The sequence below is a fragment of the Pelmatolapia mariae genome, linkage group LG9 (assembly GCF_036321145.2).
Source record: "Pelmatolapia mariae isolate MD_Pm_ZW linkage group LG9, Pm_UMD_F_2, whole genome shotgun sequence".
NCBI lineage: Eukaryota > Metazoa > Chordata > Actinopteri > Cichliformes > Cichlidae > Pelmatolapia > Pelmatolapia mariae.
Genome location: NC_086235.1, coordinates 15,341,250 through 15,363,610, shown reverse-complemented (window position 1 = coordinate 15,363,610; position 22,361 = coordinate 15,341,250). Strand labels below are relative to the sequence as shown.

Here is a 22,361-nt window from a genome sequence, read left to right as displayed (position 1 = left end):
CTCTGTGCAGTTCTGTGCTCCTGCCCTGTCACTATGTATTCAAGTCAGAGATGACTCTGTGGACCTACTAGTCAGTCTTCAGCTATTTTTAGACTCAGTCTCACATCCTAGTTGTTTGTTTTTTTTTTTTTTTCTTCTGTTGCTCATCAGTTCATCATGTGCGTCTGTGAACGAGCCAGCCTTTCATATGACAAACAGCCTGGACAGCCTGGCCTGCTTTTTTCCTGCACCACCATGTACAACATGTGCATAGATGGAGAATAATCGGCTCAGGGGGTGACACCTCTGCAAACTGTCACTTCTCTTAAGAAGAAGAAGAAGAACAACTTTATTTATCCCGAGGGAAATTCTTTTGTCATGTACATGCTCAAAGCAGCAGGAGAGACAGAGGAACAGATAAATAAGATATACAATATATACAATAAGAATAGTAGTGTACAGTAATATACAGTAGGATAGTGCTAGACATAGTATCGGATAACTCTAACGAAGTAATATACATAGTAATTAAATTAGCAAAGACGCGCTGGCCAGGTGTGTGTGTGTATGTGATAGGTAACGTATTGAAAAAGATTCAAGCACCTTTTCACATACTATAGATGCTGAAATGCAGTTAACTGCTTTTAAATTGGTAGTGAAGAATAAAGCAGTCAAGATGTAGCAGTAATTAGTGTCATGCTGGGTGTGCATGGATCTGGATGCTGTTGGTAGGGGTTTAACGGCGTGAACAGATGGGAGATTTGCACGCCCCATCCTGACAGTTTCTTAAGTTTGCTATGACTCGGCCCCCACCGCACTGCTCGCTGTTATCTCTGGTGACGATGTCTCCCATTTCCTACATCAAGAGCATCTTATCCGGGCCCTGATTATTTTATGTAGAACAGTAATAGCATTAAGTTTGACTTATGTGTGTGTGGACTGGGTTTAGACAGCCTTTTAAGTCAACCACTGGATGGGGATTCCCCACATGTTCATACATCCTTAGTTGTTAATGCCACTCTCTTTCTCATGACAGGGAGTCCTTAATCATGCATTTGTTTTGCTGCTGGGTTCCTTATTGTGTAAATTACCATGTAGTGTGACTGTCAGGGTTTTCCTGACTTAAGACGGGCCTTTGGTGGGTGACTACACATGTAAGCTGGATTTGTCTGCAGAAAACCTCTAGGAAAACCCAATGTATAAAAGGCCCAATTCTCCTGAATCCAAAGCAATGCTAGAGAAATCATTGATCTTAATTAAAGTTTAATAAAAGTCATAAATTGTAAAATGAAGTGTAGTAGTCTCTCTACTTTCAGCTCTGTATTCTCAGCAAGGATGTTTGCTGTCTGAATTTCTTTTTAGCCGCTTTGAAAAACTAGCCTAGGCTGGAATATCATATGGAGGAAGAGGGAATAATCTTTTTAGCCACTCTCAAGTCCCATGACAGGTTACAAAGAAGTCCATTCACCCATCTGATTTCCTCCCATATCCAATGTCATAGCTCTTCATGTTTCCTGTGTGCTCTGTGTTGGCCTTCACCAGGCTTACACTAAATCTGCAAGCATATCATGATTCAAATGATCAATTTTAAGATTGTGTGTGTGTATATGTGTGTGTGTGTGTGTCAGTTACACCTGCCAAAATCAAACAGCAGGTTGCTGCTGTTTGCAGCTTTTCAATATATGCACTTGCTCTTGCTCTTGCTCTTGCTTTTCTATTGTTGAACTAGGGAACAAATCCTAACTGGGTGTGTCCCGGTAAGACTTTGCCAAACAGGTTTTATGCATGTCACTGCCGGTGTTGTTGCCTAATAGGGCCTTCCAGGTACAACTGAAGGTAAATGGTACAATAATTTATATGATTTGCTGTCTCAACACTAGGGCTGAACGATTATGGAAAATAATCTAATTGCGATTTTTTTTGCCCCAATATTGCGATGCGATATGCGATTATTTTTTAAGGTTTTTGTCTTCTGTATTATTAAACAAAGACAAGCAATACATCATATAGTATGGCCAATACTATATTACATTAATTTTAAACTGTTCTTTCCTGGAAGACAGACCTCTGTTATGATGACATGAGGTGATGCATGAATTGATGACTGACATTTTTATTTAACTTCTTCAATCACAACAGTATATTTGAACATACACAATAGTTTATTTTTAGCTTACAAACATCTGAGCATAAAGTGCTGACAAGGAACCCTGGTGTAAACATTAAAATGAAAGTCAGTACAATGTGCAGATTGCAGAAATATACATAAAAAAATCAGTGGCTTTACCACACTCAGTTTTTCGACATCTGTGAACTACTAGACAGTCATTAAATTAAAAAATAATATTAAATAAATAAAACTAATAAATAAAAAATACACACATCTTACTGATCTCTGCAGTCAGTAACATTACACATAAAGTGCAAACATAATAGCAATTGTATAAACACACACACAAACACGCCTTTAAATTAAAACTGGCTGAACATCTTGATTATCTGCAGTAAGTAACAGCAACACAGCACAAACTAAAGTGCACAATGAGTATGGCTCAGCTAGCCATAATCATCCTAGCTCACAGGTTTTTTGCTAGGAAGACCAGCATATCTACTTTTGCTGGCTTTAAGGATGAGCGAGTGCAGGTCACTATATTCCCTCCAGTGCTGAACAGACGCTCTGAGGGGGCACTTGTGGCTGGCACACACAGATATTTGCGGGCCATCTTGCACAGTCGTGGAAAGTGAATGTTGTGCACCTTCCACCAGGCTAAGGGATCATCCTCTCCGTCAATGACAGGGGTCAACAGGTAACTATTCAACTCTGCCTCCACGACATCTTCAAGTGGCAGAGGCAAAGCTGAAGAGGCCGCACTGGTTTTAAAAAGACTACCAAGAGTCTTCTTTGCCTTTCCCCCAGAGGCCTGTGCACTTGGAGAATTTTGAGCAGTTTCAGTGCGAGACCTCTTCTCCTGCCAGATGGGAAGAGAGACATTAGTTTTGCAGTTAGCTTATATATAAATATTATGTGTTTGTGGAAATATAATTTTCAAGTATTTACCTGAATATGTGTACGTCTAGCCGATTCCACCATTTCTGTCTTCAGTCGGGCCTTAATGGCAGGAAGGTTGTCTGCGCTGATGTATTGCGTTTTGAACCTAGGGTCCATGAACGACGCAACATCCAAAAGCTCCTGGGTGTTGAGGTCACTATACTTGTCGTTGAGGTATGCCAGGACCTTGGTTTTAATTGATCTAGTCAGATCAGTGTCCTCAGCATCTTCAGCCAAGACTGATGTTGCCAGAAGATGGAGAACTGGCTTGAGGTAGGAGATGCTCACATACTCTTCTCCAGAAAGAGCATCAGTAAATTCGGAGAGAGGATGCAGTGCCTTATGAATGGACTCCAACACTTCAGCATCCTGCCAGGTTGGGATGAGGGAGCGTGCATGTCGGTCACCTGTCAATACCTGTGATATGGCTTTCATCTGTTCCAGCACTCTGGCAATCATTTTCTCTTTGGACCCCCATCTTGTAGGGCACTCAGTAATGAGAGAGTGCTCAGGAAGCTTAAGCTCCTTCTGTGCCTCAGTGAGTGCTGCCTTTTTCTTCCAACTGTGTGAGAAGTGCCCCACCAACTTCTTGCACAGCCCAATTGCTCTTGATACTCTACCATCTTTGATTGCATTTTCTGGAGGGAAAAAAAAGTAAAAAGTAAAATTAGTGTTAGACATACAATTGCAGTTATGATGCAAGGTTTCACCATTTCTCTCTCTCTCTCAAATTCAAAGTTGCTTTATTAGCATGACTATGGGAACAGTGTTGCCAAAGCTATTGTTACATACATCATGACATACAAGAACATAAGACCATAAGACAAAAACAAAAAAGAAAATACATAAGAAGAGGTGGGTACATCAGTGTGGGGTTGACATAACATATCTAGAATTAACAGCAGTAAAGAACAAGATAAAAAATAGTGTGGTGTGTTTGTGGGAGAGAGTGATACACAGGCTCGCGCATGCGCACGCACACACACACACACTCTCTCTCTCTCTCTCACGGCAGTAACTTACCAATAGCAAGATGTAATCTGTGTCCGAAACACTGGAGCCTGGTCCATTCGTTCAGCTGTGCTGCTTTCACCATATTTGACGCGTTGTCCGTCGTTATGCAGACAAGGTTGTCTTCAGGGAGATCCCAACACGCAAGCCCCTCTCTCAGGCCAGCAGCAATGTTTTCCCCTGTGTGGTCTTCGGGGAAGTAGGCCGTTTGTAGGCTGCGAGCTTCGAGGTGAAGGTCTTCGGTAATGTAATGCACCGTCAGACTTTGATAGGGCTCTGCTGTACGGCTTGACCACATGTCTGTTGTCGCCGCAAAAAACTCAACAGCCTTTAACTCCGCTGCAACCCTCCGCCTACATTGCATATGTAGCTCGGGTATTGCAGTCTGACTGAAATACGTGCGGGAGGGCATTCTGTACCTCTTATCCAGTGTAGTTACCAAATTATTGAATCCAGGCTTGGTCACCGTATTGACGGGCATCATGTCTTTCGCGATGCAGTGGGTTACTGCTTTGGTGATTTCCACGTGCCGTTTTGAAGTGCGTTCATATGGCGTAACACCTTCAAACAGTTCGGTCAGTGATCCTTGCCGAGTAACGTTACTAGGTTTATTCTGCACACTACTAGATTTTTTAGCCATACATCTATCATACTCTGTTTTGTGGTGAGTCTTAAGGTGCTGGTACAAATTCGTAGTGTTTCCCCGAGATGTAGAAACTCTACCAAGACAGGTTTTACACAGTACCTGACTCTGTGCGACATCATCTCTTTTAAACCCAAAATATTCCCACACGGCTGATGTGCAGTTCCTCTTTGGTACTAGCATCCCCGCAGGCTCTGGTTCTGTTGAACCTGAGGCCATTGTGTAGGCTACAGCTTTGCTTGCTAGTTCACTCTCGGTAGACTGTTTCAAAACTTTGCTCCCCGTGTCACGTGACCAGAGTGCAGCCTCTGTGGTTAGACAATGGAGGATGCAGCCGACGTTTTGGGACACAGCTAATCCCGTTTGATCATATCACATGTTTTACTCGCGCATGTCACGTAAACAGAGTATAATCGCAGCCTTTGCGGTTAGAAAATTGCACTTGATCATGTCGCGATATTATCGCAAGTGCGATATATCGTTCAGCCCTACTCAACACTGCTCAAAACCAGTTGTATGACAAATATGTTATTAAATAAGTGCATTATTTAGTTGTCTGGCATTGCTGTGAATGCACTGCTTTCTTGTTTATGTCCTTGACTGAATAAACTTGTAAGGTTTTATTTTAACTTGGTAAAGTTATGAGTGCAGATATTTAGTTTTGAATGGAGACAGGATGTAAACATGCTTGTTAAATAGGAAGGGTGACGTTGTAGTCTTTTAAATCCTCAGCTGTCACCCTCTCTCTATGTGCTGACAGATCTGTGGCTAAAGGGCAGATTAGGGCTTCACCCGGCCATGAAAAAGCCCCGCAGGGCAACAGTTGTGACCCCTGCATGCAAGTCGGCGCGCCTCTGCGCACACTTCCTGTGGTATCTGCTTCTTTGCCACTTTGCGAATGTAAAATGCATTGATAAACATCTTGAGCGCCATTCTCCTGACTCCCTTGTGTTTATTTGGCCTTCGGTCAAATGAAACCCAAAGTGGCCTATTCACTTAACCTTGACTGAATGTGAATCAGTTTACACGAGTTTGAATGGACAAGTGTATCTTATGGAAAAGCGGTTGTACCCATCTTCTGTGTAATCCCTAATAAAGGTATAAGAGAACATCACCCTGACTGGAATTTATAGCCTGAAGTGGGATGCTCACTAAGTTTTAGTGTCATAATCTAGGACGTGTATATTTCACCCTGTGTCCTCTTGAGTTATGCATTCTGTCTCGCCTCCCCGAGTTTCCAGTTAACTTTACAGTGGAGTCCTGGTTTGTCTCTCCCCTGCGACTAGCTGAAGTAGGCTAGGGCCAAAGATAAATTGCACCTGCCGGCGGCCTCTCTGCGGTAAAACGACATCTGGCTCTTCTGCTTTTCCTGCTGTTCATAACGTAGGGTAAAGCCGGCGGTGCTGTTGTCCACACAGTGTAAACGTGTCCTCATCTTAAGACAAACAGTAATATCACCTCTTTGTGAAATTGACCCACCCCACTGTGGTTGTGAGAAAGCAGAAGTAATATTTTGCAATCACTGTTATCATCAACATGATCACCACCCCGCTTAAAATTGAAAACACATCCAGAGCTGGTGAGACTATGAAGAAAGAGCAATGTGAGAGGTCGGTTTCTTTTTGATGCACAAGCTCATTCAGCAGGTTTCTTTGTCTGAGCTGATGACCAGCTGGTCTCACATCCTGCCTGCCCCTCCCCCTCAATCTAGTGGGACAGAGGGGTAATGGGAGGTGTATGTCTGAGCGAGAGAGTGAGTATATAGTGGTGATTGGAGGGGGTTATTCCGGAGATGGATTAACAGGACTAGGGGGGTTTGGCACCTCCACAAGAGGAAGTGTTCTGTGAGTTGAGCTGAGCTCCACTCATCCTCACTCCTCTGGGGGTCTGGTGGGGTCATTCATCAGTCTATGACGTGCAGTGTCAGGTGGGAAAGAAGAAGTCTGCGAAGTGGTCACAGATCCCAGATCTGCATTACACAGCTACAGGTGTGCAGTCTCCTTCCCGCCCCCATTTCATTTTAAAGCCCAGTATCAGAAAAATCTTAAAAAGGGATGGTAAAGTAATTTTTTTTTTTGTTTGCAGTCATGATCAGGGTGTATTATGCACCAATCTTATAAGTAAATTACATTCAGATTGAAATATAATATTGGTTATGTCATTAACAGAGTTGTTTTTCAATTTTTTTTCTTTGCCTATACCTGTCCAAATCAGATTATGTATTTTCAATTAATAGTGGGGTTAGGCTAATTTTATTCATACATCATATTTTAAAAAGCAGCTCTCGCCTCCAGATCTGGGCTTTTTTTTTTGCCCTTTATAAAAGTGGAACTGAGACAGAAGGAACACGGAAAAAACCCTCTGAAAAAATTGTGCTGAGAAACACGAAACATTAGATTTGAGGTTGTGAGGATTCCACGAGCCGGCATGAGACCGTTTGGCATTTTAAGACCTTCTTTCTGGGAAGTGGCAGCGTTTATGATTCTCTTTACATAGTTAGAGTGCAACACGTTGCTTCTGTAAGGCATGCATAAACACACATCTGACTCGGTGCATGTTACTGCTGCTCGATTATGGCAAAAATCTCAATGAGAAATTTTTTTTATATGATTACTTAGACTCATTAATGGTAGATTCATGAGTTAAACTTAATTAAAAAAAATCCAAACAAATAGGAACTGAACTGGGAGGGACAGCATTTGGAAGAAGTGTGCCTAAAGACAAAAGAGCACCATAATAGTGAAACAGGTTGTAGTGTGACATGTGTTTCATCTTATTCATAATGTGTTTTGTACTTATGAAGAGAAGGCAAAATGGTAACTGATATTAACATTTGAATAACAGCCTAGTTCTATATCTAAATGGGTACTTTCCAAGTACATGTGGGCTGTTGGTCCACATGTACTTGGAAAGTGTATATACCCCTGACATATTGCTCTGTGTCAGGAGAGATTATATCTTTATCTTTTGACCTGAGATGAGTGTTTCACTTCAGGTTTTTTCTCAGAATACAATGCTGAACATTTTCTGAATCCAGCAGCTGAAATGCTTGACTTGTGAGTTGCTCTTCAAATTTAGCAATTACTAATGGATGATAATTGATAATCTGAATGAGTATTGCTTGCAAGTCACCTTGATTTGGAGAATAAACAGAATCTACAACTTGTAGCCTCGTTATAATATGATCCGAGTCCGATCCTGTGTGTTTAAATTGACTTTGAGCACAGTAGCACAGTGCTCATCAAATGATCCTGTGTCTTCAGTGTGATTCGGAGTAGATGCTGGTCTGTGTGTTGCTGTCTCACACCACTCTCCCGTGCACTCTGCCTCAAAGGTAAACACAGAGGCAAAGCTCTGGTGAATAATTGATGGCTGTGGTGGCAGTGGCAGCTGTTTGCAGTAGGGAGAGTCTGTAGCTGCTGGTGCACTGAGATAGGAAGGATACCTGGTGTTGGCTACAGACAGACATGATGTAAGGTGACACCATTTTTTTTGTCCCTCTGTATTTATGTGTTGATGTTATCCTGTAAACAGTCGGTTTAGAAACATCAGAAAGGCATAGGGCTACTTGTCTCTAGGAATGATGTTTATTCTGCGTGAGTAAACTGTCTATGGCATTTGCACGTCTTCAACAGGTTATGTTTAGGCTACAGACTCCAAACGGAGGAAGAAAATCACTGCTGTCAATGAGCATATGAAGTTTGGAGCGTTTCAATTCAGCTGTGACATTTCTTCATGAAAGGATGCTGTTTCTGAACTTTCTGATCGTACAGAAGCTCAGGGGCAGCACTCCCAGTCACACAAGTGGCCCTTTGAGGCTAATCTGTCAGGGTGTCGATGTCCCCGTGGGGGGAATAGGTCATCCAGGATGGCATTAAAACCAACCACAAACAAACGCTGCCCTTTATCTGTAGGCCACACACAATCACTGAAGGCCTATCACTCTGAAAAGTGATAGGCCTCACATCCTCTGCCCAGTGTACTGTCTGTACCAGTGGTTTGTGAATGGATTGCCGCCCTTTATCTTAAGCCTCCTTATCTCAGTCTAATTTAGTTTTAATAGTTGAAGAAACCTGGCTGATTTGCATAAAAGCTGTAGTTATGATGCATGCAGAATTAGGCTCAGGCATGAGTGATATCTGTGGTGACAATATGATGAGTAGATACATTTTGTAATCTTATGGAGCACCCTAGGTCAGTTCACCTGACCTCGAGTCATTTATAAGAGAAGTTCATTGTTATCAGTGCAGGTTAATTTCCTCAGTCATCTTACCCGCTCCACTCCCAGGTTAAACCAGGTTAAGTTCAATAATGCAGATTATTTACAGCCACAGTGTGAATGAGGGGAAGAGAAAGAGCTTGAACTGTGTGGATTTATTCCCTAACATTCCCTAACAGCTGTGCCGTTATCAGACTGATGGAGCCATTTACACCTGCCGTTAAGGAGCAAGAAACTGCTGTGTTCTCCTAAACAATAGATGTCGCCACTCAGACAGCATCATGGAATAAGTGTTGATAAGGAGGAGAAGAAGTCAAAATTGTTTCCACAAACTCACGTTTTCAAACATTTGGAACAACTCTGTGAGCTTCTGTGTAACATTATTGTTAAAAATGCGGTTGAAAACTGTCACGATCGTACACTAGTATCTTTGACCCAACTACGACGGCCACTCGCAAAGCACCAGGTTGCAAAAATCAAGAGTGACATGACTGGCCGGTGTCACAGGATGTGATGTGAAAATCATCATCAGACACAATCGACACATCGAGCATAAAAGCGCCTCAAGTTCAGGCCGGTCAGATCTTTTAACGCCTGTGTTTTTTCTTGTTGATTCCTTTTTGTTGGGAGCGTCTCTGTGAGCAGGAAGTGGGATTAATTAAGTTAGTCGTGGAATGCACTGTTTTTGTGTGACCATCTTGAATCTGGACCTTGTTTTTTTTAGAGCATTTAGAAAACGCAGCGTTTTAGAAAAATTGGGTTATGTTTTAATGCTGTTTGCTTCAGTGCTCCTCCAAGCACGGCATTGTTTCTGTTTGTTTCCTGCCCCTGCTCCTCCCGCTCTCGCTCTCCCTCTGTCTTCCATATACATGCTCAGATGCTCACAGTGCATAACTGATGGTGTTTCTGATAAAGGACGTTAAGCACCTTGTTTCTTTGTAATCCTAAACAATGTAGCATGAACCATGAAGGAATGTTAAGCTTGAGATCTCAAGAGTAACGATAAAGAAGCATAAATAACACAACCACAGCAGTGCTTACTACTTTGATGGCATTGTCTACACACCAGTTTAACTCTTCATCACTTGATGTTACTGCCATTCAGCCACACTGGTTCAAAACCAATACTTTTCACCTTAACCCAAATTTTGAGTGAATATTGTTTCCAAGCCATAGACTGAACCTTGCATATTTTTACCTTCCCATTGCAGATGTTGATGAAACCCTTGCATTCTCCCTCCCATCTGCTACGTTCAGCCCTGACAGTATTACAACTACAGCAGTGTTTTTTACTATGATGCCCATGTCTACATACTACTTCAGTGCTCTTTACCTAATGTTAGACACTCATTGATGTCACACACTTTCTGCACTGTAGACTGTATATAAGTGGGCGAGCAGCTACGTCCGTCCTTTATACTGTCCGTATGTGGTTTAGCTGCTTTTGCTTTGTGAAACACAGAAAGGTAAATCTCGTCTGCAGATGCATTCATTCCCGAAGCAAATTAGTGTCTGTGCATGCAGATTTATTAAAACAAACCATTTGTGTACTTCTGTGCAATATCAAGGATGTTCTCAGAGTTCAGGATTTCCTTAACATTAAAGCTATCACTGACTGAACAATCATTAACAACTTATCTAAATTGCCTGCTTCTCTTCCTTATTGATCACAGTATTGATTTTCCCTCCCATTATCTGGTATCATGAGTGGGTTTTGCAGCCAGTGTTCTGACCATCTAACGATCCTTAGATAAATCAGCTAATACATCTTTATTTACCATTGGCAGTTTTGTATGGCATTTATCATATTTATTTTACCCATGTTTGCACAGCATCTTCTGTTTTTCTGCACTGATGAGCTCTGTGAAACATTATTCAGCTTGTCTTTAACTAATATATTACAAAACTTTCTGGAAGTGCAAACTTTCTACTTTTGAGTAGAGGGTGGAAGGAGCATATGGATGTTTCGTTTGGTGGATTGTTTTCCGTTGTTGTATTGACTTGAATTGACTTTAGTTTTATTTTTTGTCCATTTTTGTGTAGGATTGGTAGTATTTACTATTTCTATGTGTGCTTTGGCACAGGGAAAAAACATTCAAACAAAGAAGGTATATTTATTGTTCTCTCTAAAAATGTAAGGCCCATCTGTGTGGAAAAGGTCTTGTTACTGTGGTCATGGTTGGTTTATTAGTTTTTAAGCAAACACAATGTGGCACAGGCTGGGTGATGCCACACTTTCAGGCCTCTAATAGAGAGGTGCTGATGGGTAAATGTTTGTGTGTAATGCAGGAAGAATGAGTGCAAGAGGTCAATAGAAAAAAGCACAGCAGGGATCTTCGGAGATGACAAAGCAGCATGCACGCATATATGTGCCATGCTCTTGCCGCTGATGAATAATGAACGAGGCCGTGACGGGTTTGTGTAGGACGCAGTGACGCTTTGTCCTCTATGGGTGCGTGCACATCAGCAGCCCCCCCGAGCACATATCTGTTCATCTCCAGTGCTACTTTTTCTAAAGAAATGCGTTTGTCTTAGCACTTAAGCCTTTCCTTTCCTTTTTCTTGTGTAGACCTCTTAGCTTTGAAGTGACTTGATGTGGTCACAACAGAGCCGCCAAATCTGATGACTGATGCAGTAAGTGTTGATAGACATGGCATTGTTTACAGTAAAAGGTCAGTTATTTTAACTTGAGCCGTCACAGCATTTCACAATACAACTCTTTGTGCTCATTTTCTCAGAGGGTGGCTTTCTAATAATACTTCTCCCACCAGGCAAACTTGACAAATCATTTATAGACTTCTGCAGCTTTCCAGAAAATGGGAATCTTTTGAACTCAGGGTGCCCTTTTACATCTTTTCTTATAAAAGGCTGGACCATTTACTCCTGTTTTGATACAGTTTTATGATTAGGGGTCATTTTTAAGCAGATTTGCCTCAGCTCTCCTATAATAATGGTTTTGCTGAGACGTTGTGAGTAGCTCGGTGTGTTCTGTGTAATTAACTGAGCGTAGCTGTGTTTGCACTGCAGAACGTGACTTCCTAGGAAATTCAGGCATGTCTGGAATCTCCAGGAGTTTGCCCTACCCTCTGGAAGCTGAACGGACTCTCCCCTCACCCTCACACACACTTGAACGCACTGATTTCACATTCCTGCTGGAAAAGCCCACACACAGACACTTCGCTCAGCGCTGCAGCTTGGCTGATACGCACAACATGCTTCAGTTCAATTCTCAAGCTAATCAAGCTTAATTTTAGTCTCCTTGTTAACTGTGAGCTTCCTTTAATCGAGTAGAGTTTTAATTAACCTAGCCTATGTTCTTCTGGGACTTGAAACACAACTGGGAGCACTGTGCAGAAGCTGAACTTGAAGAATAAGCTGAAAATTCAGTTTCAGCTGGTCTTTAGATGTAGATTTTTTTTCAGATTAAAGCCCAACAAGTGACGGTGATGTCTGCAGATGGATAGATATGTTTTTTAGTTATAGGTTGTGTAAGAAATGCTAAAATAAAAAGGTTGCACCAATGTAGAGTGATCTGACGGATCATCATCTGTGAGTGATTGCCGATAAGATTCCAGTCAAGGTCTAAATTTACTCTTAGATTCATAATGGTTAATAGTTTTGTCTTACAAAACATTTAATGCTAGCACCTCTTCCCTCTTGATATGAGTATGCATGTGGGCCATAGCTGCATTGATTCATAGTCGTCTCTTTCTGGATGTGTGTGTTGTTAAGACTCTTTGTGGAGAGCCATTTTTTACATGCAAACACTGAACTAGTTAATGGTTTTCTAGGTGCAAGGAGGAGAAAAAGAACCATTCCAATGTTATGATTTAATATCATTTTAGTAGTCTAGATTATGGTCAGCAATTACGGTATACGGTAACATCCATCGCCTATGCTCGTTCTCTTCAGGCTGAAAATCGGAAATAAACCCATAGGGTGGACGTGCTGTGATAACCTGCCGCATTGAGCATTGACTGCTAGCGAGGACTTAAGAACTGCAGAAGGAAGGATGGTGCTGAGTGTAATTAGCCGAGTTTCTGCTAAAAGTCCCTGGAGTGTTTAGTTCCAGGAATTGAAGTCATGGAGCTTTCAGAGAAACTAAAAGGTCCCTCAGCAATTTATTTGTTTTTGCTGTAATCTAAAGAAGCTCTAAAGAAAATGTTGTCATTGTTCTTGTTGTTATTTTATGATTTGTATATTTAAAAGTGATGGCTGTTTTACTATGCAAGTTTTGCATGCACTAAAATAGAATGATAACCTTAACAAAAAAAAGGCAAACCATATGGTTGTCTTCTGTTGAGATGTGTGGTTTTTTTTTTAAAACTGTCTTCCCCTATAAAGCCTTGTTTTGTGTGTGTGTGTGTGTGTGTGTGTGTGTGTGTGTGTGTGTGTGTGTGTGTGTGTGTGTGGTGTGGGGGGGGGGGTTAGTGGGTGGATGTGTTTTAACAGCAGAATTTGGCATCTTTCTGTACCTACTCCAGGGACAGTAAATCTGAGAGACTCTTGGAAAAACTACAGCGCAAAGTTTGATGCAGATTGGTTCAATTTGATGAGGACCATTTAAAAAAAATTAACAATCTATAAGTTGCAAAACAAACAAACAAACAAAAAAAAATAGTGGACTGTTGCTCTCTCAAAAGTCACCATCAGCAGCTAAAAATTTGCTATCCCGATCTCAAATTAACGATTAAAACTTTCATTGTTCTGCTATGTTTGGAGTTGACATCTTGGTTAAAGTTAGTAAACCCCCTGGATCCTGCATTGCCGCTAATGATGCAACGGTTATGGTCAACAAGTATAACCAAATATACTTTTCCTTCAGCTACGTGTACCTTGCTGCAGCTTTCTCCTAAACGATAGGTGTTGCAAATAAGAAAAAATAGTGCTCGTCGCAGGAATGTGAATTAATACTGATTACATTTCTTGGCCAGCTTGGGAATGCCGGTGCTCTCACAGAAGAGACGGAGATGTTGCCCTGGCAGTATGAGTTCTGGGCTTTAACTGCTGCCCACATTACCCAGATAAACATAAATTAATTGGATGGATGGATGGGTGAATGGAAGAAGTGGGAAGGATTTCTGTCGAATCATCTTTACACATTGCTGCAATACTTAACCTCTGTGCCACCAAAGAATTTATATTGATGTATCATAGGAATGCCTGCGGTGAGTCGCCTGCTCGCACAATCTAATCTGCAGCCTCTCCGCTTGGTACAAACCAGTTTTAAAAGTAAGAAAAAGCACAACAGTAAGTGGTTCATTCTAGCAACCTCGTGCCTGCTCCAAGTTCCTTTGGTGGAAAGGAAGATGATGGTTAACAAGCTCTGAGCCTTGATGCTGCTCCTTATATCATTGGATTTTAAAAATTCTTAGTCTCTAGAGCAAGTTCCCCTGTTGACACAGGAGCATTTTTGTTTGTAAAGTGTGTGTGTGCGTGTGTGCGCACGCGCCACTAGATGCCTCTGGTTTGACACAAAAACATGTCAGATAAGATCAAGCACATACTGATACTTGTACCCTTGTTGGCTGAACTCATACTTCATAAGACACAGCTCATTGGCAACGGTACAATGCAATCAGTGCTCTAAAGAATGATGTGTCTTGCTTTTTTCTTTGTTTTTCCCTTCTTTTTCTATTAATCTTTCTTACGTGCATCATCGGGTCCGCCAGTATTGTATTTTTAGATCGGTTATTATAATCAAAGTTCACAACACAGGACGTGTAGAGGAGCGTGTTTCAGGCAGCCAATGGGAGTCGGCGTGTGAGTGCCTGTGGGCTTAGAGCTCATGTTTTGGTCGCTCCTGACGTTGATCCTCTCTGGAGTCATGTGGGAGTGGATTGTAGACAACTCTGTAATTACACTGTCTACATGACATACTAATAGGGTTTGGCTTGTAATCCTATGTAACAACATCCTTTTCTTGCATCTTGTACGGAAGGTAACAATGTGTGGTAAACTGTGGCTGTGGCTTAATGTATATGCAGAAAAATCAGTAATAAAATTGTAATTAGTATGAAGTCGTCACAGTGATGTTTGTCCTGCTTAAGTGGTGCAGAGGTTCACATGCTGCCATCTTTGGGCCGATAATGTGTCTGAATGAAGCGGTGCTCAGTTTTCGTTTTATCGTCACTAGGAAGGTTTCTGCTTCCTCGATTCCCCCGGGCTTTTTCGCTGAACAAACGCTGGTCTCCAAGGTGATGGATCTCCCAGGCCAGCAGCTTGCCTGATGCGGGGGCACATTTATCCTGTGTTGTCAGGGAGAGCCACCAGATTGGCTGGGGCGTCCCAGACGCAGACCTGCTCTAGCTGCGTGTGCACACAGAGGCCGTCTCTAGTCCAAAACTGCTTTTATCAGAGCAACCTTGGCCTCTGTTTGCCTGAGCTGAAACTGTCAAACAGAAGAAGAGAAAGAGAAAACAAATGGGCTTGTTTCAGAGCCGCATTTGGTCTTTGGGTCTGTGAAGAAGCTACAGCAGCAAGTCAGAGACACGTTACAGCAACACCTAAAGTGGAGCAGTTATTTTTCCACTGGGGGTGGAAGGCTAGATGGACGAACGACATAGAGATGACTTTGTGCTGCTCTTGTAAACCACTTTTTGAACTTTTGTACCTTTTCTGAATATCTACACAATCAGTGTTGCCATTGTATACGTCTATAATTTAAATACATGACACGGGGCATTAAAGGAGAGTAGATTAAGAACAGAACTCTGTGTATTCTGTGTGGTGAAGTTCATGTTTGTCATTTTGACCTTTTCACTTAGTACGTTTTTTTTTTGTTTTGTTTTTTTTGCCGTCCCCTAGAGGAAAATCGCTAGGGCAGTGATGATAAAAATATTCTTAACAGTTGTTTTTAAGTTTGGTTAAATTACGTAAGTGTAAAACACATTTTTGTTTGTCAAATGGTGAAAAAATAACTCAATAATGCACAGACTTCTTTTAAGTGAGAGAACACAGGCTCTTTGTATTTGTGGTTACATGCATGCTCACTCTGCACAGACCTATTTCGAGCCAGACCAAGCCGTGTTTGTTAGTAAATAGGTAAGAAAATGGTGGGAGATGTTGTGCAATCTAGATTTCTTTTTAGATATCTGATTAAATTTGGCTGCTGGGTTTCAAAGTCCTTTCACTTGATTCCAGGAAACTGAGCGATACTGCAATGTTTCCCACAGATTTAGATGCTATTTGTTGCCAGTGAGGGGCATGTGCATGCATGCATGTGCAGCTGAGGTTTTGTTATATTCATTTATAGAATAATTCCTTTCATAAGTTTCTACTCTGGAAATATTTTATAAGCCAAGTACTTTGTGACGGTGAATAACTGTACAATAAATCAGCTGCTTCTCCAGTGAGAGTCTAATCCTGTGGTTGTCTGACAGAACCGCAATGTGTGACATTGTCTCAGGATGTGGGATGGGTGGACAAGGGATAAAAATGCCTGGCCAGCAAGCTGGGCTGGAGTTCACTGGCTGGTAGCGACTGAACTTTCAAAATAAGAGCAAAGTGACTGTACATGAGGAAAACTGTGGTTTGGGTCATTCGGTCACCGTCATGGACTGCAGGTCCTTGTTCTGTGCTGCAGCCTCAGTGAGCTCAGTGCAGTGGCACATGGATTAGTACTCCAGGTGCTGCAGGTTCTGATTCAAAGTTGATTTTCAGGACAGGTGGAGCACAGAGAAGTGGAGAGTGTACAACCATGAGATGAGATCCAGGTTGCTTAGATCCTAACTAACTAAATTTGGGACTTTGAGGGACATTTGTCTAATGCTTAGAGGTTGTCTGAAATTTTGGTACTTTAAAAAACTGCTGCCCTCGTGACCCAGCCTTGAATAAGCACAATAAAATGGTGATGGATGGATAGGAAAAACTGGTTTGCATGTAGGTTTCATATTAGAGGGTTAGGGATGATCGTGTAAAAGATAAATATAAGCTGTTGTGTTTTATATGAAGCCAATTTCCCTGGCTCCCTCACTAAGTAAATACAATTGACATAAATTAAAAGTAAACCTTTTTTTTTAATGATCTTACCAGGTAAGCTGTGTACACTTTATTTCACTTTGCTGTCTGCTAATCATCTTTGACTTTCAGTAGGCAAGAAATCTAGAGATAAGCACATCTTTTTGAGGCACAGTTGTTGTGAGAGTTATGTTAACTTTTGCATTTTAAACTCTATCAAAATATGGGAGATTGACTTGATATGTAGGACAGAGTAAAAAGGGTATAAATGTGAACTCTCACATAAAATAGGACACTTGGACACCATAGATGAGAAACTCGCTGTGGAAATGGCTAACTGACATCAAGAACTGCAACTTTATCAACCAAGCAAGTGAGCAAGTGGGGACCGGGCTAGCTGGTTAGCAGCAACTGCACTTTCAAAATAAGGGCAAGGCAATGGCTACGAGGAGACTAATGGCAAATGGGGCTTGTCTCTTCGAAAGATGAAATATGAAAGTGAAATGAGGGTGATCTCTTTTTAGTGTGTACATATAGGGCATCTCTGTGCATGTGTGAGTACTCCAATTTCTTTCCACAGTCTAAAGAAATGCACGTTAGGTTAAGTGGTTATACTTAAATGTGTGTGAATGTGAGCACGATGGATTGTCCATCTTTCTGTGTTAGTGCTGTGATACACTGGTGACCTCACTAGGTTGTACCCCACCTTTTGCACCAAAACAGCTGGAATAGGATCAAACATCTTAACTGGACGAACAGTTGAAAATGGATGTTTACGTATAATTTTTAGTGCCTTATTTACACATCGTTTGCTAGTAGTGGCTGTTTTGATGGAAAACTCTTGTTTCGTCAACTAAATTAAAATAAAGAGAACATTTACAAGGGCTAAAAATCTGAATTGCTAACTAGCCCAAAACAAAAATGGTCAGAATTGATCCCAATCTAATGGATGAACTTAAACATTGTCAATACAAGTACTGTGTGTTTGCATGTGTGTATATTTAAAAGCTAGCTGAAATGTGTGGCTCTTTGCACTTTGCACTGTGTAACACTGCACACGTAATTATCGCATGCAATATGTGGCTAAAATTAGCAGTGGTGGTAGAATCAGGTTAACATCCGCAGGCCACTGCAGAATGTGGTTATGCATTGCTCTGGTCGAGTGGTTAATGTGTCTGTCTGCTCTGGTGTGAGAAACTTGCAAGCAATTTACAAAATTACTTGTTCACAACTTTCTGTCACAAAGAGAGAGGTGCTGCCGTCTGTCAGGGCTGTAGCCCTAGTACGTTGCAGGCATCAGAGACAGCAGCTAACTGGGGTTGCATGTTAGTAAAAGCCGAATAGTCTAATTTTTTTATTTTTTTATTTTTTTGCATGCCAACTAGCAACGGCAGTAGCAACTTGTAAAGCCGGGCAACTAGATATACAGAACAATAAATTAACACTGTTTGAAATGCTCAGGGAACATTCCTGAAAGAGATGTGTTGAGAGAGGGAGACTAGCCAGACTGTTACCGGAAAACGATAGACGCCGAGCCACATGATACTGTCAGGGAGGCCACAACCTGGACACACACAATGAGTCAATTGTACCGAAGCTGTTCCTGCACACTGACACTAAGTTTTTAAAGGAGTAGTACTCTATGTTATCCCAGTCGCAGTAATCTTAAGGAGCTGCTTGTAGTTACTGAGTGTTGAGGAAGTATTTTTCATTGTCCTGTTTTCCAGTAACTTGTTACACTACATAAGTCAGGCATTTTCTTCCTGAACAGGTTTCTTTTACTGTTTCCACATATCTTCCACTGTGAATCAATCAGCTACAGGAAGTTTTTCTTTTGAGATACATTTAAGATATGAGGGTTTGCTCGTGGCAAGTATTGACAGTATACTAACAAGCCAGAACATTACTTGTATACACAACACCTCGACCGTGCAGGACCGGAGATGCCGGCTGTCTTGATGCTCCCCGCTGAAGCACAGCTCCACTGTGGGACAAGCTGAGAGCTGGCACGCAGACAGGCAGCGCATACCGGATCCTGCCCATCCAGGAAAGACCCAAACGTCCTCTGTGGACTATAAACAATAGGGCTTCTGGTTTTTTTGTGTCATGTTTGTGGGAACACAGAGAAAATGAGAGAGCATGTGATGAAGTCAGGGAAAGGGGAGTGGAGGTGGTGGCTCTACTGATCTGCTTGTGTGCTCATTCATTCCTACAGTGTGAGAGCATAGTGGAGGATCTCAGACGATTACTTCAAGTGAGGAGCAAAATGCTGACAATAATTCACCAAATATTCTTTATTATCTGGAGAAAAGTCTTGTTGAGGTTAAAAAAAAAAAAAAAAAGAACCTTTTCAAGAGTGATTTGAAAATGTGATGAAGGGAGTGAATGCATCTAAAACGAGTGCAATAGCAAATTGGGAACATAAAAGTACAGATTCAGATGAGTTTAATTGCAAATTTAAGATGACTTTCTCTCAGATGTGACCAAATCTGACACTTTCATTCTCTACTATAAATTAATCGAGGAAGAAGCAGCATATGAATAAGGTGTTGTTTTTTTTGTTTTGTTTTGTTTTTCCCCAAATGTCTTTGTAAGATATTGGGAGAGCATGATCATCATCCAGCGTCTTTGAGTGATGGTCAGTTAGGCCCATCCCAGGATCAAAACCTTGGATGGATCTAACATGGAGATGTTACTGGAGATGATGATTGAGAATGCTCAGAATATCAGAGGGAGTCCACACAGGTTTACTTGAACAAAAGAGAATTCATTTAAAGACGAGGTGGAGGGGGCCAGAGAGTGCGAGTGCTTCATCTTTGCCAGCTTTTATAGCTTGGACGCTCGTGTGAACTGCATCATCTGACAGCCCTCTCTCATCAGTCATCATGAAGAACAGCCTGCGACTAGACAGAGGAAGGGATGTCAGAAAAAGTTGTCTTGATTGTAATATATCTCTAAACTTCACAAATTCGTACCTGACATGTTATAATAATTAGGAAGACAATGACTACATGAATTTAAACTAAACAAATTGGAAAATACAAAATGGTAGCAACCCTATTAGCTTTGCTTTGACTCTGTTGTTGTGATTTGCTCTGACCTCCCCGGGAACTGGCGCTACCAGCCATCATTTACATTTCTAGGCTGTCGTGGTGCTGACGGAGCCACACCCTTTAGTTTTGGCTCATCATTAGAGGAGCTGTTTCCTCATTCCCTCTGGTACATAGCACTTTATACTTTAAAGTTGTGGTATTGCTTCCTGCTTTCTGTAATGTAGAAGTGGGATGTTGTCGATAAGGTTATTGACTGTTTTGCATTAGTGTGATGATTGATTGGTTCAGTCTGGTAGAAGAGGAGCTGTATGAAGCCTCTAATGAAAGCAAGCTGTAGCACTCTGACCAAGTTTGAAGCTTTCACGCTGGCTGCTGCTTTGAATTTGAGTTTGGGTTGCAAATCTGCACCGGGACTCTTGTTCCTTCTATTTCTGTTTGTTTTAATAAAGTTGTGCACATGTTGTTCCAAAGCTGCTGGTGGAAGCTTTTCTATCACTGCGACACTTTTAGCAACCAAAGCGGTAATTAGCCCACCAATACAGCAACACTGGAGGGATTACTTGTCTATTTTTAAAAATACTGCCGACTGGAAATCGCTTTGCTGCACCAAGCAATCATGACCAAGAGAGCCACATGCCACATTGTTTCCCATCATTATACATGTGTCTTCGGAAAAAAGATGAAATGGTACTAGAGTGCCCCCCACCTCTTCACTTTATTTGTAATTCCTTACATACATGGTATAAAACTACTTTTAAATGATTTTCTCTACAGTTAAAACAAGAATATAGTCCGAGTGAAATGCAGGCATCTGTGTGTATTCGTGTGGAGGAGCCTCTTAGTCACACAATGTCACATCCACCTGTTCCTCCTTTAGTTCTGTGTCTACATCAGTTGACAGAAGCTGTTACAAGATAAAGATGAGATATAGGCTATATTTATCCTGGGAGTTGAGGAAATTACTAGTTTGAAAAGTCAAACTAGTTTAATAAAATGAATATAGTATCACAAATCAAAATTTACATGAGAAAAGGCTCATCAAAATCTATGCACTCTTTTTAATTTTCTAAAGTTGTCCCGTGAACCAGATTGGAGTCTTTGCCTTCATGTTTTTTGTTTTTGTTTTTGTTTTTTTTTATAGCTGCAATTTACAGATGACTCTTAATCTGTAAATTGCATCACATGCAGGCAGTCATACAGTTGCTATAAAAGGCTATGAGGATGCACTGAATAAAACGTCTGTGTTTGCATGATTGTGAATGCTGTGTAGAATGGGCACATTGTGGGTTGCAACTTCCTTGAGAAATGCTCGTCTGTACAAATATGACTTTAAGCCACTAGTCACAGGAAACAACAAAATATAAGAGATTAAATAAAAATCTGCTGATCTGTTGGTTGGTATGTTCAATTCAAGGCCATGCTTATGTAGCACGGATCCAGAAAATAGCAAAGTGGTCACCGCTTGGAAGTATTTCACATGAGCTACAAGAACATCTTTTCTTTGTAGGTTTGCAAAAGAAAAGATTTGACTTCAAACTGTGGGCAAGTGAGTTGGTAGTGACCCCCCCCCCCCCACCCCCCCTCTCTCTCACACACTGACTCTCATTGTTGGTGTAACACTTATCTGTAAGCTACAGTAACATAATGTGGTGTCATGCTGTTTTATTTATTATTTCCCTACACTTGAGTTTCTCAGGCGAAGCTAAACAACAGTGTATTTTTACATAGCTACAAAGCAGTGTTTAAGTCGAGCCATATGCTGTCTTGCAAAGAATAACGATATTGTTAATATTTAAGTTTAAGACCTTGCTTTATAGTTTAGCTTATAGTTAGAATAAGGTTTAGGATATGCTTTGTGACTTAGTTGAAATGGTTAAATTTGGGCGTAAGAGGCTTAGGAATGCATTATTGCAATTGAATATGCTCACAAAGATAGACAAACAAACTCTGAGTGCGTGTGTCTGTTTCATACACGCAGAGGTCTGATAACAGAGAATGACTTTTAGCTAAAGTATGAGAAGAGTTTATCCCTGCGACGTCAAACTACACTGTACTTGTGCATGTCCCCAGCAATACAAATGTCAAGTTTGAGTGCTGTTGAGATACACATACGGACAGAGATTTCTCAGATTACCAGTTGATGCTATGAGATGGCAGAAACAGCTGGCTAATAGGAAACTAAGTGCTGAACATTTGGTCCTCTCCAGGCCAATCCTCACAGACGTAAGTCCTGTGTAAACTCGGCAAAACTAAACCGCTCTCCCCAGAGGCAAAGGGGGGAAAGCTCCTGTCGTCACTGTTATTTATTACCATGTAAACTGTGGAGAATCCTTTGCACTCACAGTAGCTTTGCAGAAACCTCATCAGGCTGCGCTGTTACTACGCAGAGGGGTTGAGCGCTTACGTTGGGCCACATGATCATTGTTTCAGTTGAGGGTTCCTCTTTCC

The 22,361-nt window shown here is 41.4% G+C and overlaps 2 protein-coding genes across 11 annotated transcripts in view; one reads left to right on the top strand and one right to left on the bottom strand.

Annotated features, from left to right (window-relative positions):
- The window catches only part of scrib (scribble planar cell polarity protein), a 79,415-nt gene that overhangs the window by 3,059 nt on the left and 53,995 nt on the right, over positions 1-22,361 (top strand). The gene's annotated exons all lie outside the window — the stretch shown is intronic.
- On the bottom strand, positions 1,978-3,592 carry LOC134634789 (E3 SUMO-protein ligase ZBED1-like). The gene is made up of 2 exons (XM_063484166.1): positions 3,038-3,592; positions 1,978-2,948 (listed from the first exon to the last, which is right to left on the bottom strand). Exons 1-2 carry the CDS (start codon positions 3,485-3,487, stop codon positions 2,556-2,558), a joined length of 843 nt encoding a protein of 280 aa, XP_063340236.1. The 5' UTR covers positions 3,488-3,592; the 3' UTR covers positions 1,978-2,555.